Source organism: Geotrypetes seraphini, chromosome 1 (genome assembly GCF_902459505.1).
Source record: "Geotrypetes seraphini chromosome 1, aGeoSer1.1, whole genome shotgun sequence".
NCBI classification, from domain to species: Eukaryota; Metazoa; Chordata; class Amphibia; order Gymnophiona; family Dermophiidae; genus Geotrypetes; species Geotrypetes seraphini.
Genome location: NC_047084.1, coordinates 463178251 through 463199734, shown reverse-complemented (window position 1 = coordinate 463199734; position 21484 = coordinate 463178251). Strand labels below are relative to the sequence as shown.

General features: G+C 42.5%; 1 protein-coding gene across 1 annotated transcript in view; it reads right to left on the bottom strand.

Moving 5' to 3' along the window:
• The window catches only part of TBC1D25 (TBC1 domain family member 25), a 46104-nt gene extending 24835 nt beyond the window's left edge, over window positions 1–21269 (bottom strand). Inside the window, exons 1-2 of the mRNA XM_033951912.1 lie at window positions 20951–21269; window positions 7741–7850 (exon numbers count right to left, since the gene is read on the bottom strand). Of these exons, the coding sequence (XP_033807803.1) occupies window positions 7741–7850; window positions 20951–21013 (173 nt within the window). The 5' untranslated portion in view covers window positions 21014–21269. The remainder of the gene's footprint in view (window positions 1–7740; window positions 7851–20950) is intronic.
• Window positions 21270–21484: the final 215 nt, after the last annotated feature.

Below are 21484 nucleotides of genomic sequence, written 5' to 3'. Positions count from 1 at the left end.
AGAGTAGTGAAGATGCAGGAGGATTGCGAAGGCCTGCAACATGATAAAACGAGGTTCAATGTGGATAAGTGTAAGGTGATGCATGAATCTTACACATGAATATATGATGTCTGGGGCGGTACTTGGAGAGACCCCCCAGGAAAGAGACTTGGGAGAACTGGCCGACTTACAATCTGAGAGAAAAACCCAAACTCTTGGTAAGCTTCTATGAAAACAAACATTCTGTTCAGTATGGATGTCTACCTTAGAATGTAAAAGTATAGTTCATAATCAACATAAGGCAGGTCAAAAATGGATGCTAGGGAATATGCCAGGCTGAACTGATATGTCCACACTAAAGAACTTTCCATCCATATGACATCAAATATCAATTTTTTGAAGTAGGAGAAAAGTCCTGCAGGAGGATGCAAGAATAATGACCAGAAATATTGGGTGAGAAGAGGGGAGAAGAGCACTGAAGGTAAATACATCCTTATCCGACTTCGGCGCAGACATTAAAAAGGTTGTGTCTTAAACATCTGATTGTAGAGAAGCCTGAGCACCTATGTATATGTGTGCACATAAATCTAGTCACTTTCTATAAGACTTCATGACAAAGTCAAAAGCCTTAGACAGTCCATTTCCCCATTTTATATCTATAACAAACAAGCAAAAAAACCACGCCCCTACTTAACCTATGTGACCCTTAGTGAGGCTGACAAAAGTCATACAGCAGGGGTTCTTAACCCAGTTCAGTCTTCAGGATTAGCCACATTGAATATACACAATATTCAATGTGGAGGGATTTGCATGTAGATCTATTGTATGCAAATCTATTCCATGCATATTCTTATAGGGGAATTCTGAAAACCCAACTGGATAGATCACGTGTGTCAAACAAAGGACTACGGGCTGAATCTGGCCCGCCTGGCCATTTTATGCGGCCTGCAGTGACTATGTGCCTGACACTACACTGTAGTGAAACTCTCTCCAGGAACCTCCTTGAGTTCCGACTCCCCCACCTACCAACCTCCCGCCGTCGGCCTGCCCTGGAAGTGTTCTTTCCGCAGTGTCCTGCTATGCCTATAGCTCAAAAAGATGCCCCCTAGAAGTGCTATAGTCTAGACCTAGAACTAGAGGTGCTATAGTCAAAGAACTTAGGCACTCTATCAAAGCAACAAAAAATATTTCTAAAAAAATGACTTGTCAATTTGGCTTCCTGATGTAGCTATAGCGAAACACAGTCTATGTTGGAGCCGAGAAACATCTTTTCAGATAAGTGGCTTATTTTTTTTAAATCTTGCAGTGCTACATGGACAATAGTATGTAATAGAAGCGGTAGTGCTTTATTGAAATGTGGTGTGATTGAAAACTTACGCACTGTGTCAGCGACCTCGTACTGCTGTTTGGCACGCTGCTGAAGGATTTATGAGCACATTTTAATATTTAACCATTATTGCTAAGTTAGTACTATACTTATTTTCAAAAAAAGTTCAGCAAATTAATGGGAAAACGGGTTTTGTATTTGTTTTATATTGATCTTCTCCCTTTCTCAGAATAAAAGTATTCATATTTAAATCCCATCGCTTTGGATAAAAGATGGATGTATGGCAGAAAGTAAAGGAGAGAAAAACAGCAAATGGATAAGGTGGCCCTGGATACACAGTTAAGAGCACAGACAGAAGAAAGTGCAGCCAGAGAGTGGGAAAAGAAGGTTTGAAACCAAAAATCACCAGACAACAAAGGTAGGGGGGATGATTTTATTTTCAATTTAGTGATTTAATTGTATCAGTTTTGAGAATTGACATTTGCTGTCTATATTTTGTTTCTATTTCTCTGGGGTTGTACTGCATGCAGTCTTGCATCTTAGGGTTTCGTTTGTATTTATTAGTACTTAAGTTTCTGGTCCTGTATTTGCATAGGGGTTATCTGTGCTCTGCATGTGTGACCAAGGTCAGGTGTTCTGGAATGTATGAATGTTGAGAAGCATACAGTGTGCTTTGTGTAGTTTAATTTTGTGATTAACCATTATGTGTTGTTAATAAGATTATATTGTGTTCTGAGCCTTATTTAGATAAAGAAAAAGATGGTTTAGAATTTTTAAAATTATTAAGGGGACCTAAAATTCCTGAACATATAAAAGGAAGTCTTGAAGAGCCTATATCATTAAAAGAATTGCAAACAGCGTTGAAATCCCTTAGAGTTGGATCCGCTTCAGGTGGTGATGGTTTCACGGTAGAGTTTTTTAAATCATTTCAAAATACCTTATTACCACATTTGTTAAATCTATATCAGGCTCAACTACATAAAGGTGGTATTCTAGGCACTATGGCAGAATCTTTAACTATAGTTTTGCCAAAGCCAAATAAAGATCATACACTGGTCTCAAATTACAGGCCTATTTCTTTAATTAATGTACATGGTAAACTTCTGGCTTTACGATTAGCCAAGGCTCTCTCTTATATTATTGGTATGCACCAAACTGGGTTTGTCGCTCAGAGATATTCCTCTAATAATACCAGACTGGCTTATCAAATGTTATATTTAACAAAAGCAATGAATGATCCAGCCTTTTCTGTTTCCTTGGACGCAGAGAAGGCATTTGATCGGGTGGATTGGACCTTTATGTATCAAGCTATGGAATGGTTTGGTATAGGGACAGGTTTTATACAAATGATTCAATCTTTGTATAGTTCCGACTGCTAGATTATCTATAATAATAAAACCCTAGAGCGCGCATGCGCTCTTGAAACTCCGTGATTCCTGGCGCCGTGAGGTATGCCTCCGTGCCGAATTCGATTTTCGAACACAGAGGCAGGCCAGAACACGGAGCAACTCCTCCCTCGCCGTCACTCACTGCCAGAGGAGGTAGAGGATCCTCTGCGAACTCCAGCTGTCTCCCTTTCGAGCGCTCGGTCCTGTGAGCGCTGCGGCTCCGCTCGCGCTTCTCTCTTCCTCCCGCCTCTCGATTCCTGGAACACCAAGATGACGGTGGGGCTGCGGCTGCGGGCGCTGGGCCGGCAGCAGCAGCCACCTTCACTCACTGAGAGAGCTGGGACATGGGGAGCCATGACGGGGGGGGGGGAGGAGGGAGGTGCCATTGGTCAGGCCAAAGGAAACTGGTGCGAGGCTTACAAGTCCAAGGGCGAGAAAAGCCCCCGACTGATGCCTCTGAATGTTGGAACCAGGTGTCCGGCAGCAACTTCCAGCGGCCGCAGCACTCTAAACATGCTGCTTCGTGGCCTTCTACTGCCCTGATTTGTTCTGCCCGACACGGCAGAGCAAATCAGGGCAGTAGAAGGCCGCAAAGCAGCGTGTTTAGAGTGCTGCGGCCGCTGCTAGAGTCTGCACGTTTGTCGGGACCACAGGAAGGGAAGAGGGCGGGGCGGGGGGCGGCAAGGGACTAAAGACAGTCAGGGAAGAACTGGAGGGGGAGAGGGAAAGGGGGCTGCTTTGGGGGAGGGATGTGCTGGGAGGCAGACAGCTTGGCTTGGGGGGGAAGGCAGAAGGGGGGGCCAAAGAGAGACAGTCAGGGAGGAACTGGAGGGGGAGAGGGAAAGGGGGCTGCTTTGTGGGGAAGGATGTGTTGGGAGGCAGAGAGCTTTGCTTGGGGAAGGAAAGACAGAAGGTGGGTCACGGAGAGACAGTCAGGGAGGAACTGGAGGGGGAGAGGGAAAGGGAGCTGCTTTGGGGGAGGGGTGTGCTGGGAGGCAGACAGCTTTGCTTGGGGGAGAAGACAGAAGGGAGTCACGGAGAGACAATCAGGGAGGAACTGGAGGGGGGAGAGGGAAAGGAGGCTGCTTTGGGGGGTGGGGTGTGTTGGGAGGCAGATAGCTTTGCTTGGGGGAGGGGAGACAGAAGGGGGCCACGGAGAGACAGTCAGGGAGGAACTGGAGGGGGAGAGGGAAAGGGGGCTGCTTTCTAGCACCCGTTAATGTAACGGGCTTAAACACTAGTATATTAATAATAATTTTTCAGAAAGCTTTAACTTGCAAAGAGGGGTTAGACAGGGATGTCCTTATCTCCTCTGCTTTTTGATATTGTATTAGAACCCTTGTTATTAGCTATTCAACAGGCAGAGAAGATACAGGGTATTCCCTATCCAGAACGGGAATATAAGGTCATGATATACTGCTTCATTTAAGAAACCCTGAATCAACCATTCCATGCTTGCTTGAATTAATAGAGAAATTTGGAAAATTTTCTGGGTACAAGATTAATTGGAATAAATCTGAAGTTCTTCCACTTAATGTACATTGTACAAAAGGTTTATTTGACTCATTTTCCTTTATCTGGAAGGAAGGTGGAATAAAATACTTAGGAATTTGGATAAAAAATACACTGGAAGACACAATGAAAGTAAATTAAAAAGCTTTATTACAAAGGGTAACAGAAATGTGTGAGCAATGGAATCCTTTACATTTGTCTTGGTGGGGGGAGAGTCCAAACGATTAAAATGATGATATTGCCTTTGGTTTGTTACCAAATGGGTATGATACCAGTTTTTTTTCAGAGGTTCTTTTATAAAAGGTTAAATAGAATTCTTACAAAATTTGTTTGGCTTGGTGAAATTCCTAGAATTGCTTTAGTGTCTTTGCAAAAGTCAATTAGGGAAGGAGGGGTAAATTTTCCCAATTTTTATAGGTATCATCAAGCCTATATTTTGTGCCAAGGTATGTATTGGGTCCTCCCAGAGCCCATTGAAAATATTCCAGACTGGTTGTGGTTGGAATGGCGACTCATTTTTCCTTTGCGATTAAACCATGTTCTTAGTATCAAAATGCCTAGGATATATAAAGAAAACAAAGTATTAGTTGATACATGGAAAACTTTGAGGTTTGTGAATAATTTAACTCCTATTCCTATATATAAATCAACAAAACAAACTATATGGCTTAACTCCAAGATTCAAATAGGCGGATTCAAGGTCATCTGGAAGTATTGGGTAATGGCAGGTATTAGAACTCTGGATGATTTTATATCTAATGGTAAACTGTTTGACTTTTCACAGCTGCAACACAAATTTGGTCTTTTTTTATTAAATCTTTATTCATTTTCAAGTCTTACAACAAGTGTATAATATTCAATCAGAAAAATTTTTAATCACTTGACAATCTTACTTATAATCCTTAAAATATATAAATATAAAAGAATCCCTTCCCACCCACCCATTTATTAATACTAGAACAATTAACAATTATTATATTTCCCAATCCCACCCCCCCTATACCTTATCTAATACCAAATTTGGTCTTAATAAATCACAAAGTTTTAGATGGTTACAGCTGAAGCATGCCATTCAGGCAGGGTTCCCTGAATGGAAAAATCTTAATAACCAATATAGTTTAGAGTTCTTGTGCTTTCAGGTGGACTTCCTGGGACACCAGGCCTCACAGTGGTATAAATTGATATCTGGATTTATGAATAAAAAACCAAAAACTGGTCTTAGGGACATTTGGAGCATTGAGATTAAGCATCAAATTACTGCGTCTCAATGGCCACGAATTTGGTCTTGGAGGATGAGTTGTACAATGTCAGCATCTATGAAACAAACTTGGTTTTTTCTGTTACACCGAGCTTTCTGGACCCCTGTGCGTTTACAAAAGTTAGATAGCGCTAAATCTAATAAATGTTGACATTGTCATCTCGAAGCAGGGACGTTAGAACATTTATTATTCTACTGTCCATTCATTTTGGCTTTTTGGAGATCGATTTGGGGCAAAATAAATTGTTTGTTAGAAAATCCTGTGGCTCTATCCTATGATACTATTTTATTTGGAATGTCAATGAGGAAAAAAAAGTGAAATTTCTGCAAATAATAAATTACTACTGATTATGACAGGAGTTGCCATTCAGCAGATTATGTTTAATTGGAAAAACTGGAATAGATTAAATTATAGTTTTTGCTGAAATTCACTGTGTCATATGTATAAGATGGAAAGAATGTTAGCGTTGCAGAAAGGAAATTTTAATAAATTTCAGGAGGTTTGGAGACCATTAATAGAGTATTGTAATGAATGTTCATTTTTCCCCAGCTGATATAATTGTACAGGGGTGGGGGGGGCAGGAAGTTTAATTATAGATTGATGGGTTGGATTAATAAAGAACAATATATTTATTTAATCACATGTGTAAGAATAGGGTTGGGAGGGAGGGATTTATTTTTATTTTTAATTGTGAAATTACTAAGAATAGATACTCAAGTGATATTGTATAAGTTTCACTGTTAATATCTGTTGCACTTGTTGTTAGATTAAAAAATAAATAAAGAATATTTAAAAAAAATATTATATTGTGTTTATATATGAAAAATTAATGGAAAAAATGGTATTACAATTAGTATTATGGGGCGAGATCTGGGGCGGAGCTTCCCCCCTCCCAACAAAAAAAAAAGGTGTTCCGCTGCCTATGCCTAGAGTGACTATTTGAATAAAGTTGGGATTAAGTATGGTAACATCTAAGAAAATAACCAGGTGGATCACTGGAATGGTGTCTCAGGATGAGGAAGGATCTATACTTCTACTAAGACTTACCTTCCCGATCATATCCGATCCTTGGCAGGCAGACAAATTCTCAACGCGTCCTCATGCAAATGGGGACAATCGTAGGCACACCCCCCACCGACCGCACAAATCACTCTCCAGCGATCCTAACGCATGCGCAGACCATCTCCTTTGCCTGTAGATGGTCTGCGCATGCTCACCGCGAAGATAGAGCTTGAAACTTTTTTGTTGTTGTTATCACAGAGCTGGAAACTTTTGCAAGCCTGTTGTTTTAAACCCGCGGGTTGAAAGCGGGGCTGCACCGCGGGTTATAACCACGGATAAGCAGAATTGGGGCAGAGGGCAGGAAAATCGGGGAAGAGAGTAGGGGTTTTTAAACAAGCGACTAGTCCTCAGCAGTCGCTTGTTTTTTTTGATCGGGCATCCCAGTTGGTGTTGCCGAAATTGTTTTGTGAATCACGTCCTTCCTACTTTGCATGCCGTTCTCCCTCATTTGCATGCACGGATCAGAGGATGATCAGCACAGAGGTTAGTGAATCGAGTCAGAGGAAAATCAGTTTGGTACACGATCGCAAACACGACTGGTAGGCTTAGTGAATCTAGCCCTAAGTTATCTTAATAAAAAATTTGGCCCCTGACTTATGAGATATGAATGGGAGAAAATGAATGTTTAATGTACTATCTGTGTAGTTAATAGTGCATTTTATGCAGTTTTATATGTTCAATTAATTGTATTGTACTATCAAAGTTTGAAAATCAATAAAGATTAAAAAAAATAATAATAATAATTTGGCCCCCGACTTAGCCTGTGCTTTAGATTTCACCCCTGGGCTAGATGTATCCTGAGGGCTGGGTTGAGAATAACCAATACAGGGCTCTGATGCTGCACCTTTGGGTGTTTTTGTCTTTGAAAAGCTATAAAAAGTATGTCAGATATAAATCCATATTGGTCTTAACAGAAAAGAAATGGAAAAGAAAGATTTTTCCAAACAGAGGGCAATGTCTCAGTAGTCCCATACGCTAGCTTGTCTCATTTCTTGCAGGATGCATAGCCTCTCTGTTCCAAAGTTGCAAACCAAAACAAACTGTACCCTGGAACGTCAGACACCACCAATGCTTTCCAGTCATAAAATTAGCCAGTGTAAGTCTCTCCCAATGAGAAGCAACTAGCAGAAGTCATCTATCAAACCATACAGAAGAGGACTCCAGCTTCTGCCCAACCACTTTTTATGGAAATTTTAACCTAGTATTAACTTACCCATTCAAGTCAAAGGCACGGATGAGGATGTGTTGGAGCACATCCAATGAGGTGATCTGTGGATCCACTGCAAACGTCCGGAACTCAGGCTGCAGGAGCCCCTCGTACTTCTAAAGCAACATTTCAAAAGAAAAAGGGGCAAAAAAAAAAATAAAGTTACACTCTTGCGATTGAAAAGACTAGTGGTGCAGGACAACTACAAAGAGAACCTGCCAATAACAAGCATGCTCCATGCTAGGATGGATAGCTGCAACTAATTTTCAGCATTTGCTTGCACAGAGGGGTGGTGACAGTTTTGATTAACATTTCTCTACTCATACAAAAAAAAAAAAAATGCAGCTTGGAAGAGACCTAAACTGCACCAAACAAAATGCCTGAACTCAAATTTGAATTTTAGATTTGACTTGCTCACTTTCCTGAATCCAAATCTGAGGCAAACTACACATTCAGGTATGGTTTGTTAGGGTCTCTTGGTGAAAGCCCCTTATTTACTAACGTGCACTAACATAAGCAAATAAATGATAAGATTTACCACCTTTTCATGAAGAGATTCACCCAAAGTGGTTTACAACTCACTGAATAGTAATCAAGTACTCTTAAGTACATGTTTAAGGGCCCCTTTTACAATGCCCTGGTAAAACACACCAAAGCCCATAGGAATTGAATGGGCTTTGGTATGTTTACCACAGCTTTGTAAAAGGGGCCCCTAAATTAGAAAATAAGCCCCAGTAACAGTGGAGCTTGTGTTAACACACATTAGTAAAATCGAGCCCTTAATCTATACCCAAGACAGCAGGGCGAAGCGACTGCCTCTTGCAGTATAAGAAGTACTTCAAGATAGCCTTAAAGTTTCTCCCCCCTGTGCCAGATTTACCTAAATGCTACAGCTTAGAGTCTCACAAAAGTTCAGAATTTGGGGTGGGGGGGCCTCTGACAATTTTATGTGGCATTTTATCAAACACTAGCTGATGCCCCGGCGTTGCACGGGTATTTAATTATAGCAATAACACTGTAAATGGATTCAAATAAAGATACTTTATAGTGGTGAATGAAATTATTTTTTTACAGCTTTATAAAAAGTACAATATTCAAATTATAATGTGAAATATTTGACAAAATGAATACAAAACAACAAACACAAAACTTGATTATAAACAACAATTTTAGTTTCACCTCCAGGAGCAAGAACATATAAATTCTTGGGTGAAGAGACCCCCAGAACATATCACCCCAGGTAGTGAGGGATCTGCATACCAAGTTTCGGTCAAATCGGTCAAGCCGTTTTTGCGTGATCGCGGCACATACATACATACACACATACATACCTCCGATTTTATATATATAGATTTAAATGTGCAAGAAGTGGAATTACTTTCATCTGTACTTTTGAATTTAGGTAATATTTTAAAAGCACAAATTTTCTGTTTCCAGGATTATCATTTTTCTGATTTTGCAAACAAGTTATTACTTATATTAATAAAAGTGATCCAAATTACTAATTTTGTCAGCATTATATTTATTTGTATATTGTTTCTAGGGTATACAATGTGGTGTAACTTATTAACAAGTGGCCTCCAAGCTTTATGAAGCTTAGGGTTATCAAGACTAAATCTGGCACTGCCCACCCCCACAAAACAAAACCAATATGCCACAAAACACACACAAGCAACACCTATTTATTCAATTTAAACCATCAATTAAAACCAAGATTTTAGTTACTGCTACCTTTTTAAAATGCACCAGGAACTGAGAATAGTCATGCCTGCAAATGTCAACATGAATCAATCAAATGAAGAGTGTGTGCGAGGTAATTTGCGGCACTGCTGCTATACTAGGAATTAGAGAGGAGATGCTTGGACAATCTTATTAATTCAAGATATATAAACTGTATATTACACACACACTAAACTAGTAAGCGACCAATAAAAATCATTGGCTACAAATAAGTCAAAAGATCAGAATTACTGTAAAAATTTGAGAACAAATCAGGAACTTTACATAGATCATCCATTAAACTACCATTAATAGATTACAGTGGATCAGAACTGATGGCTTTTTGTGCATCCACTCTGGAATATAGCACAAAATATGTACAAGAGTCCGAAAGAGTATGGTTTCAAGAGTCTTGGCCCAGAGGCTAAGCCAGTCTCTGTAATACTTATTATACAGTTTAAGAGAGCCATTGGTCTCTGGAATTGGGGTTGGCACTGGATGCCCTACTGAAACAGGGGACCCGAGTCTTTCTTACACATTTTTGTTCTTATAGGTCAGAGTGCCTTTACCCCGAAGAATTGGGTCCCAGGCCAAGCCAGCCTATATTGAAATGAGAAGGGGAGGAAGAGATAGCAGATGTGGAGGGACAAGACTGGATGGACCACATGACCTTTATCTGTCATTATTTTCTATGGTTTCTGTGACTTTTCCTCATTGAGTTGAGATTTGTAGTTTCAGACTCTTGATGGGGGAGGAGGGGACAACAAAGGGGTCTCATGAACGAAAAGAGAAATAACTAAAAGCAAGGGGGGGGTCTTAATCCTGTTCCTAGAACACATTCAACCAATCAGGTTTTCAGGATATCTAAAGCAGGGGTGTCCAACCTGCGGCCCCGTGAAGTATTTTGTGCGGCCCTGGTAGAGGGCGATGCAGTGTTTTCCTCTGTTGCCCCCGGGTGTTAACCGTCTGCCGGCTCCCTCCTCCGTCTTGCTGCAGCGTTTGTGCGGCCCCAGAAACATTTTTTTTGGCCAATGCGGCCCAGGGAAGCCAAAAGGTTGGACACCCCTGATCTACAGTAAATATGCATACAGTGGAGGCAGTTTCTGCATATTTATTGTGGATAGCCTGAAACTGATTGGCAAGGACTGGAATGCCAACCTCTGAACTAAGAGAGCACAAAAAAACAAAGAGGCATGACATTATCCAGAAGGCGGCTGGATAGTATACTACTACTATTACTACCACAACTACTTATTTCTTTAATGCTGTATATTCAAGAGACAGTCCCTTCTCAACAGAGCTTACAATCTAATCAAACAGGACAAGTAGAGGGTTAGGAAGTTTCTCAGGTATGACTGCTTTATAAGCAAGTGGTTTAGAGCAAAAGGTTTTAAAACCCTGTCCTCAGGACACAATCAGATTTTCAGGATATCCACACTAAATATTGTGGTAAGGGTGGTATGGTCCCAATTAGGAAGAGGAAGTTAGGCCCAATCCTTCACTTCCAGCCAATGAAGTCAGACGATTTTATTTATTTAATGTTCATCTACAAAGGTATAGACCCGAAATAGCACTGTGTTTTGGCTTAATATACGTCTGCTTCAAAAAACAACATAAAAACATGAAATTATAATATCATAGTGGTAGAATAAAACTATAATAAAACAAAGCACAAGGTTAATAAAACACAGAATATCCGACAACCAAAGAAGGTTCAGTGTAAAATTAACAAAAACATACTTTATCAAGACCACACACATGTGCAACATCAGAATGAGAAGCAGTAAAACACTTTAAGACAACCAAACAAAATATCAAACCTGAGCACAGATGTTAAGAATAAAACCAACAGCGCTCATGATAAAGCTCTAATAAAGCTTTGTGGACCTGAAAATCCAAACACTCATTTGCGTCAAAGAGAACATACTGAAAAGTATTAATAAAAGCAAAGGTATAAACACTATGACAAAGAAAAACCCTTAATACAAGATAAAAATAATCAAATTCGTTAATCTCTCTAGTCCAGTGTTCTTCAACCACCGGTCCGTGGACCGGTGCCGGTCCACAGAAATTTCCTGCCGGTCCACAGGGCCAGCACATGCATCAGGCCCAAAACAGTGTTCTTCAACCGCCAGTCCACGGTGTGATCGATGCGGTGTTATCTTCGAGATGGCTCCCTTGAAAGATTCAGTGCACAAAGCCATGGGCAGTGGCTCCTACGCGCGTTCTGCGCCTGAACCGGAAGCCTTCGCTCTGACGTTGCAACGTCAGAGGGAAGGCTTCCAGATGAGGCATGGGACGTGCAAGGTGAAATTAGTACTATTATGGGGGTGGAGATTGGGTAGAGATGGGCGGGGTCTGGCCCACGACTTAGCCCCGTGTTCTTCAACCGCCGGTCCACAGAATAATTATTTTATTTCTGCCGGTCCATAGTTGTAAAAAGGTTGAAAAACACTGCTCTAGTCTTCACCACAAATATATAGATAGCGCATAATACAAGAAACATGAAATGGATGAGAAAATATTAAATGCATATAGATAAGGAAAACCACATATTGAATGAAATGAGGATTTTTTTTAAACATTTTGGATTATAAGCAAACTTAGGGAACCCCCGTTTCATTAAAAAAACAACAACAAAAAAACCAACCAACAAAGGGAAATAGGTCAAAGACAATAGAAATATAAAAAAGTCCAAAGCTGCAAAATAGATTCAAATTTAAATTACACCCGACCCTTATTGTTCAACTGAATTACATGTGTATATAGCTATAAACAAAATCAATTGTCATTTTCAAAAATACGAACACTAATGTGCCAATTTAACCTTTTCCTATCGTAATAAATTTTACGTTATGCTGGTTCCAATCGTAATTATTTTAGCAAAGTTTTGTATTATTCACCGTTATCATTTACGGCTATTGTAAACATAATGTAAATAAGTCACAAGTCTGTAAATTTAAATATTTTGTGTTCCTGTCGTGTACTGTATGTCCCATGCCATGGGACATACGACGGCAACGACATTTTTGGAATGTCCCTTCATCCGGGACACACGGTAGGAAAAGGTTAAAGTAACCACTGCAGTCTCACTTTTAATCTACACTACCAACCATATTAAGGCACAATAATGAATAAAAATAAAACACTTTAAAATGATTATCAATTCCAAAAGTCAGACAAACATAGTAACAAGGAGTTATATTTTCAAAGCATTTAGACTTCCGTAGTAACCTATGGAACTCTTAAGTTTAAGATGCTTTGAAAATGAGCCCCATAGTAAATGACAGCAGATAAAGACCTGAATGTGATTACAGGGCAGACTGGATGGACCAATTTCATGATTAATTTAAAATGTATTTAGTCTAACTCAGGGTTCTCAAAGTCCCTCCTTGAGGGCCGAATCCAGTCGGGTTTTCAGGATTTCCCCAATGAATATGCATTGAAAGAAGTACCGTATTTTCGCGGATATAACACGCACCCGTGTAAAACGCGCACACGGGTATAGCGCACAGAAACCACACTTGTATGTACGGAAACTTTTGTATACAGCGCTCATGGGTATACCGCGCATGCTGCCCGACTCTCCTCTGGCCACCCCGACTCTCCTTTCGCTCTCCCCGACTCTCCTCTGGCCACCCCGACTCTCCTTTCGCCCTCCCCGACTCTCCTCTGGTTGCCCCGACTCACCGTTCACCCGCCCTGACTTTCGGTGCACTGCCCCGCCTCTCCGTGCCTGTCCCCCTTGAAGGTCTGCCTGTCCCCCCTTGAAGTCCTGTCCCCCCTTGAAGGTCTGTCCCCATCCTGAAAGCCTGATGCCCCCCCTCGACGTCCGATTCTTCTCCCCCCTCGGCAGGACCACTCGCACCCCCACCCCGAAGGACCGCCGACTCCCCGACAATATCGGGCCAGGAGGGAGCCCAAATCCTCCTGGCCACGGCGACCCCCTAACCCCACCCCGCACTACATTACGGGCAGGAGGGATCCCAGGCCCTCCTGCCCTCGACGCAAACCCCCCTCCCCCCCCAACGACCGCCCCCCCAGCCGACCCGCGATCCCCGTGGCGACCCCCCCACCCCCCTTCCCCGTACCTTTGGTAGTTGGCCGGACAGACGGGAGCCAAACCCACCTGTCCGGCAGGCAGCCAACGAAGGAATGAGGCCGGATTGGCCCATCCATCCTAAAGCTCCGCCTACTGGTGGGGCCTAAGGCGCGTGGGCCAATCAGAATAGGCCCTGGAGCCTTAGGTCCCACCTGGGGGCGTGGCCTGAGGCACATGGTCGGGTTGGGCCCATGTGCCTCAGGCCGCGCCCCCAGGTGGGACCTAAGGCTCCAGGGCCTATTCTGATTGGCCCACGCGCCTTAGGCCCCACCAGTAGGCGGAGCTTTAGGATGGATGGGCCAATCCGGCCTCATTCCTTCGTTGGCTGCCTGCCGGACAGGCGGGTTTGGCTCCCGTCTGTCCGGCCAACTACCAAAGGTACGGGGAAGGGGGGTGGGGGGGTCGTGGGGGTCGCTAGGGGGATCGCGGGTCGGCTGGGGGGGCGGGCGGAGGTTCTTGGGGGGGGCGGTCGTTGGGGGGAGGGGGGTTTGCGTCGAGGGCAGGAGGGCCTAGGATCCCTCCTGCCCGTAATGTAGTGCGAGGTGGGGGTAGGGGGTCGCCGTGGCCAGGAGGGTTTGGGCTCCCTCCTGGCCCGATATTGTCGGGGAGTCGGCGGTCCTTCGGGGTGGGGGTGCGAGCGTCCTTACGGATGATGAATCGGGCGTCGGGCAGGGTGTGAAATATGTAAAAAAAAATTTTGTATACCGCGCTCAGGCATATAACGCGCGAGGGGTATGCGCGGTACGTAAAAACGCGTATAACGCGCGCGTTATATCCGCGAAAATACGGTAGTGCATTCACATAGATCTCATGCATATTCATTGGGGAAATCCTGAAAACCCGACTGGATTCGGCCCTCAAGGAGGGACTTTGAGATCCCTGGTCTAACTGATACTGACCTTAGTTTCTAACTACAAGGGGGTTGCCATTGAAGCTCACTCCAGCCTATCCAAACCATCTCATTTGAAGGATTCAGACCATGAGAGTTAGGGCCTGTTTTACAAAGCCGTGCTAGCGGCTGCCGCGCAGCAACAGCCCCAAAGCCCTTTAAATCTCTATGGGCTTCGGGGCTGTTACAGCGCAGCAGCCGCTAAGGTGGCTTTGTAAAACAGGCCCTTCGAAGAGGCTTATTTCCGGTAAATAAGGTGAATTGATATTTTGTTTGATCGTCTTAAGTGTTTTAATGTTCGCTATTCTGATGTTGCACATTAATGATTTAACGTTCACAGTAATATGTACACTTTTAATACTACCCGCTTGAAAGACTTTTTGGGCACAGCTGTTTTTTGTGCAATTTCAAAGGAGAGTTTTTTTCTTTTTGGCTGGCACTTTTAATACATTCCCTCTGTGTGTTGTCTTGATAAAGTATGTTTTTATTAAAAATTTTATACTGAACCTTCTTTGGTTGTCAGATATTCTGTGTCTTATTAACCTTGTGCTTTGTTTTACTATAGTTTTATTGTATTACTATGATATTATAATTCCATGTTTTTATGTTGCTTTTTAGTGCATATTTGACCCCTGAGGCAGGTGTACGATACACCAAAACAGTGCTGTCAGGTCTATCACCTTTGAGGATGAATATTAAATAAAATCTTATGATTTCATTGGTCCTTTTGGCTCCTCTTTATTTTGAAAAGACCATTGTCCACTTTTTTTTATGACTACTGTCTTTCTCGTGGGCTGGTTTCCTGTTGGATTTTATGCAATTGTAGGACTGCAGAAGACCTTGAACAATTTTAAGACTGCTTGCAAGGAGCTACCTAAACTAGGATGGATAAAGCAATGGGGCTGGATGGCATACATGTGAGGGTACTTAAGTTCTGGTGGCTCTTTTTGACCTCTCCAATGTTTAGTCCCAGAAGACTAGAAAAGGATAGATGTGATTTTTTTTTCCCCAAAGAGGTGACACAGCTTTTGAACATACAGTTATTAAACTAAAACATAAATCGCCCCATCTCCTTTCTCCCCTTCTTATTCAAGTTACTTGAATAAGAAGTTAACTGGACTTCCTCTCATCCCATGCTAATCTGGATCTGCTTCAGTCTTTCACCCGTTGCATTCCACGGAAACTGCCCTTACTAAAGTTTCCAATGACCTGTTCTTGGCCAGATCCAAAGGCCTCTACTCTTTCCTCATCCTTTCTCGATCTGTCTGCCACCTTTGATACTGTTGATCATCACCTATTCCTTGGTAAACTGTCCTTGCTGGGATTCCAGAGTTCTGCCCTCTCCTGGTTTTCTTCCTATCTCTCCCATTGCACCTTCAGTATATGCAATAGTGGTTCCTCCTCCACACCTTTCCCACTATCGTTCGGTGTACCTCAAGGCTCTGTCCTGGGACCGCACCTTTTCTCAATCTACACTTGCTCACTTGAAGCTCTGATTTCCTCCCATGGCTTCCAGTATCACCTCTATGCTGACGACTCCAAAATCTACCTCTGTGTTCCAAATATCTCTACTGAAACCCAGACCAGAGTCTTAGCCTGCCTCTCCAACATTGCCGCCTGGATGTCTCACTGCCATCTAAAATTGAATATGGCTAAAACAGAGCTGCTCATCTTCCCACCCAAATCCACTTCTCCGCTTCCCTCATTCTCTGTTGACAATACTCTCATCCTACCTGTTTTGTCTGCTCATAATCTCGAGGTCATCTTTGACTCCTCTCTCTCCTTCACCGCACAGATACAACATATCGCTAAAACCTGCCGCTTCTTCCTCTATATTACCAAAATCAGACCCTTGCTCTCTGAGCACACTACCAAAAGACTTATCCAAGCCCTCATCACTTTGCACTTAGACTACTGCAACTCGCTACTCTCAGGCCTTCCGCTTAGTCATCTCACTCCCCTCCAATCTGCCCAGAATTTGGCTGCACAACTCATTCTGAGAGCGCCACTTTACTCACGTTACCCCTCTCCTAAAGTCACTTCATTGGCTTCCCATCCTTTCTGAATACAATTCAGACTCCTCTTACTGACCTACTAATGCACTCATTCAGCTGGCCCTCACTATCTCTCTTCACTTATCTCCCGCTATGATCCCTCCTCCCCCCCCCCCCCCCGCCGTGAGCTCCGCTCAGCTGGTAAGTCCCTCCTTCTCTTCAGTTGCCAACTCCAGACTCTGTCCTTTCTACCTTGCTGCGCAGTATGCTTGGAACAAGATGCCCAAATCCCTACAGCAGGCTCTGTCTCTGGCAGAGTTCAAGGCCCAGTTAAAAGCCCACCTCTTTTGAGCATGCTTTCGACTCCTAACTCCTCTCAGCTTGGGTTCTGCATCCCCAAACCTATATTTCATGTCTGTCTGTCTGTCCAAGTTAGATTGTAAGCTCTTCCAAGCTGCTTACGCCTTTCAGCACTATATAAGTGATTAGTAGTAGTAGTTCCAGGGTTAACTTAACATCAGTGCTGGGTAAACGGTAGAGAATAATATAAAGAACAAAATTATAAAAGTACAAACGATTTAATGGAACAGAGTCAACATGGATTTAGCCATGTGTTTAGTGCAAGCTGATACAGTATATCTAATTTTCCAGAAACTTCTGGCAAAGTTCGCCGTGAAAGATTCCTGAGGAAATTAAAAAGAGATAGGATAGGAGACAATATCCTGAACTGGTTAAAAAGAGATAGGATATAGAATAGAATATAGGATAGGATAGAATATCCTGAACTGGTTGAAAATTTTAAATATATAATTGTGTTAATTAGTCAATTCTTTTAATGGAGAGTGAATTGGAACCAGTAATTTTTTTTTTTACAAGGGAAAAGGGGATGGGAATTGATATACCACCTTTCTGTGGTAACAAATCAATGCGGTTTACATATTATATACAGGTACTTTTTCTAAAAAGTGTTTATTAAATTTTTCAAGTAGAAAATACAAACAATAATACATTTCAGAATGCAATACTCAATTACAAACAGAAGTCACAGAACCTCTCAAACACACACAACCTAGCTATAAGCAAGAATCCCCTCACCTAATAAGGAACCATGGACAAAGCAATTTCCCCACCCCCAAACAGGAACAACCCATCACCCTAATCCATACCCCCCCAAATCTACTCCCCCTTCCTTCCCCCAACCCCCATAACCCATCTCAAGTCCAGTGTGGAGTGAGGATATCCGCCAAGTTATATAGCTAGTCCAGATTTTCCTGTAGGGTTCCATATGCATCCGACGCATGGCTGTCAATTCACACAAGCTGAACATAATCCAAACGATTAAGTAATTGTCCCCACTCAAGCAGCTTAGCAGATCGCCAACAGCTAGCCAGTCACCCTCATTAACGTAACAACAAAGAGGGCAAAGCGGTGCTCGTGGGGTAAAAACCCCAATATAGGTGCATTCAGCAAACAGCACCCCATCAAAACTGGAAAATGTTTCCCAACAATTTGAACATTTAGCTGCCCTACCATATGCCAATATTCCTTAACCCTAGGACATGTCGACCAAAAATGCTGGGAGGAGCCCAATTGCCCACATCCCCTCCAACATTTACAGGTACTTATTTTGTATCTGGGGCAATGGAGGATTGCTGTAAGTAACCTGCCCAGAGCCACAGAGCCCAGAGCCACTTTCCCAGATTCTCAGGTTGCTGAACTAACCATTAGGCTATCCTCCACTCCACAAGTTTATAAATGATCTGGAAATGGAAACAATTAGTGAAGTTATCAAATCTGCAGAGAACACAAACCTATTTAAAGTTGTTCAATTGCATGTGGACCATGAAAAATTGCAGAAGGACCTTAAATTTCATCCAGCGAACCACTCTCTGGTTTTGACTTGTGAGACCCTGCCCACCGAACCTCTTACCCTGCTAAGGACTACTATTTTGCCGACTCCTGACTTTCGTTACTTTACTACACATCTCTGTCTGTAAGACAGGTTTTTTCATTCTAAGAAACTTCCATTTTTATTTTATTTTCATTTATTCAATTTTCTATACCATTCTCCCAAGGGAGCTCAGAACGGTTTACATTAATTTATTCAGGTACTCAAGCATTTTTCCCTGTCTGTCCCGGCGGGCTCACAATCTATTTACCACATCTCAAACCATTAGATATTTGTTTACTCCAGATTCATTTCATTCTCTGATCCTATAGTTACACCACATTACAGTAATCCATCTACTGTATGAGACAAGTACTAGTATGTCAATGTATTGAGAACACTAATCCAGAAATTACAAAAGCTACAAAATACCACTATTTGACTGCTCAACCGCTCAAGACATAAAAACAAAAGAGATGTGCTGCGATTAGAAAAAGGTACATAGAATAGCAACCAAAACGATAAAGGGGATGAACAACTCATATGAGGAAAGGCAACAAATGTTAGGGCTCTTCAGCTTGGAGAAGAGACAGACAAGGGGAAATTATGACAGAAGTCTATAAAACTCTGAGTAATCTAATTGTGTACTTTTCAAAAACTACAAAGACAAGGGGGACACATTATAATGTTATATAGAAATACATTTAAAACAAATAGAAAAGCATAATTAAACTCTGGAACGTGTTGCCAGGGGATGTGGTATAAAAGCAATTAACAAATAGGCTCAGAAAAAGTTTGGACAAACTCCTGGAGATTATGTCCATAAACCATTAAAGTAGAGCTGAGTAAAGCTACCACTTATCCCTAGGAGTAAGCAGCATGGAATTTTGCTATTTGGGGTTTACTACCATGTATGTTTTATCTGGATTGAGCACTGTTAAGAGTGCCAAACTAGACGGACTGCTGAACATAGCAATTTTTATGTTCTTTATGGCACAACAGGAGGGGGAGGCAATCAGACCCAATAAGGCTACAAGTCTAGGCAAGGTCATCCTTAACACTTAACAACTATTATTCGGTCATGGCCCCACTCTTATGTCCTGTTTTTCATTCCCTATTGACATGAAAATGAGGCTCCTCAATAAGTCTCTTTACATAGTCACAAACTCCTCCCATAGGCTGCCCTGATCTCTAAAAGAGGATGAAATGGTTATGGGGACTGGGGGAGAGGACAAAATGCAGCTCCAATGAGAGAAAGGGGAAGAGAAAAAAACCTCCAAAAACAAAACAGGAGTGGGCATAAGAAAAAAATATAAAAATATCCACTGCTGAAAGAAAACTAAGGGAAGAAGGACTCCTCAGAGAGATAGAACAAAAGTAATTGGAAGGAAAAAAATGACAGTAAGCCAAAGATACCAACCATTGGAAACTATCTGAATGTCCAACAACAAAAACTAGTGTAAAATATCCTGCAGCCCAATTAAAAAAAATATTTACCGTAACCTTATTCTTAATAGTTCAAAAGACCTGTTTAATTAATGGTTATAAGTCTTCATGGCCTGTCTTGCATAGTGCTCAGTATTTCATATGAATATGCTTTTGTTAAGTTTTAGTTATTTGTTGAAGCATTTATATTTACTTTTTGAAAGAAGGAGTCTACCAGCTCTACCTTATCTTGGGTAAGAATGACAGTGTACTAGATTTACCAAAGTAAGATTGACAGATTTAACATGCATAAGTAGTAAACATATAAACTGCATGAAATGGGGACCTGTAGCAAGTAACAGATGTTATTACAGTAATGACTAACTTAGGTTCAGACTCCAAATAGTCAACAGTATGAATCTAAAAGCAATTTAAATTGAGGCCAGAATGAAATGGACGACATATAGTTTAGCTGCAGGAGGCATGGATAAGGTCCCTAAAATGAGCATCAGAGACCATATATTATCATTGTTTAAAAGCTGCAATTTAAGCCATCTTTTTGCCGCGAGATCCACCCAGTTACCGTAATTAGCATGTGAAAACACAAGAGCAGACAGCATCATTTTTAATTTAGCCACCTTGAAAAACATTATTTCAACAACCAAACTACAGGAAATTTTAACCTGGAAACATGGTCGCCTACTGTAAGGTGGGAATCCAAAATAACCCCAAGATCGTTTGCCCTTCCTTGTCTCAGAAGTGTAACATCACCTAACATCAATTCACCATCAAGGTGTAAACTTTGCTGACTCGAAAGACTCCAGTTTTTTTTCTGGCTTGAGCCTTCTGCGACTATCTCAATGTGCTGATGACTTTTTTTTTTTTAAAAAAGAGAGAAAAATCATAACATCATCTTCCTCTCCGTGAACCAGCGCAATTTCTTAGTTCTTTTAATATACTTTTGGCAGTGACTAATAGGGCGAGAAGTTACTGTCCAAACAGCAACGTGGACCTACCGGTTTCCAAATCCCGTGCAACAATGGTCCCTTCCAGCTGGTGCAGCAGACAAGCAGTACCGGAGAATTCCACAGACGGGGAAAGGGGGGAGGGAGGTAGGGTTGGAATTAGCTGACGCTAACCCTCGCTTTCCAGAGAAGGGGAGATGCGCCCGTGCTCTTTGCACGGGGATGGGTACTCACCTTCACGCGCACTCGCACCACCTCCCTCTCCTCTTCTTCCGCTGGGGTCCCCGCCGCCGACATCCTGAAGCAGCAGCAGCCGCCGCCGCTCTCCCCCTCAGCCCCGCTGCCCGCGCGCGCGCCGCCGCCTCCTCCCCGCGCGCTGTGTCTCTCGTTCCAAGGGACAGAGGGAGCGGTCTGCAATTGGCAGGTGGAACGCTATCGGTGAGGAGAACGTCCTATTTTATTCTTTTTGCCTCCCAACCCCTCAAGTCAATCTGCTGAACCGTTCACTTCCTCCCGGCTCGCAGCCGGCTCCACCTTCGTTCTTGAATCTCTCACATCCGGGACTGACGTCATAGCATGACTTCATCCTTTTCTTTCTTTCTCTTTCCACCGCCCTCACCCCACCCACGCACCCACCCAAGAGTTCTCCGCCTGCATCCAATCAGGAGGAAGCGGGTGGGCGGGACTCCGGGATGAATAAAAGTCGACTCGATGTCTTTCGCCATGTGATTCTTGGATGATTCCAGGTGGTCAACTTTCACAATTTGG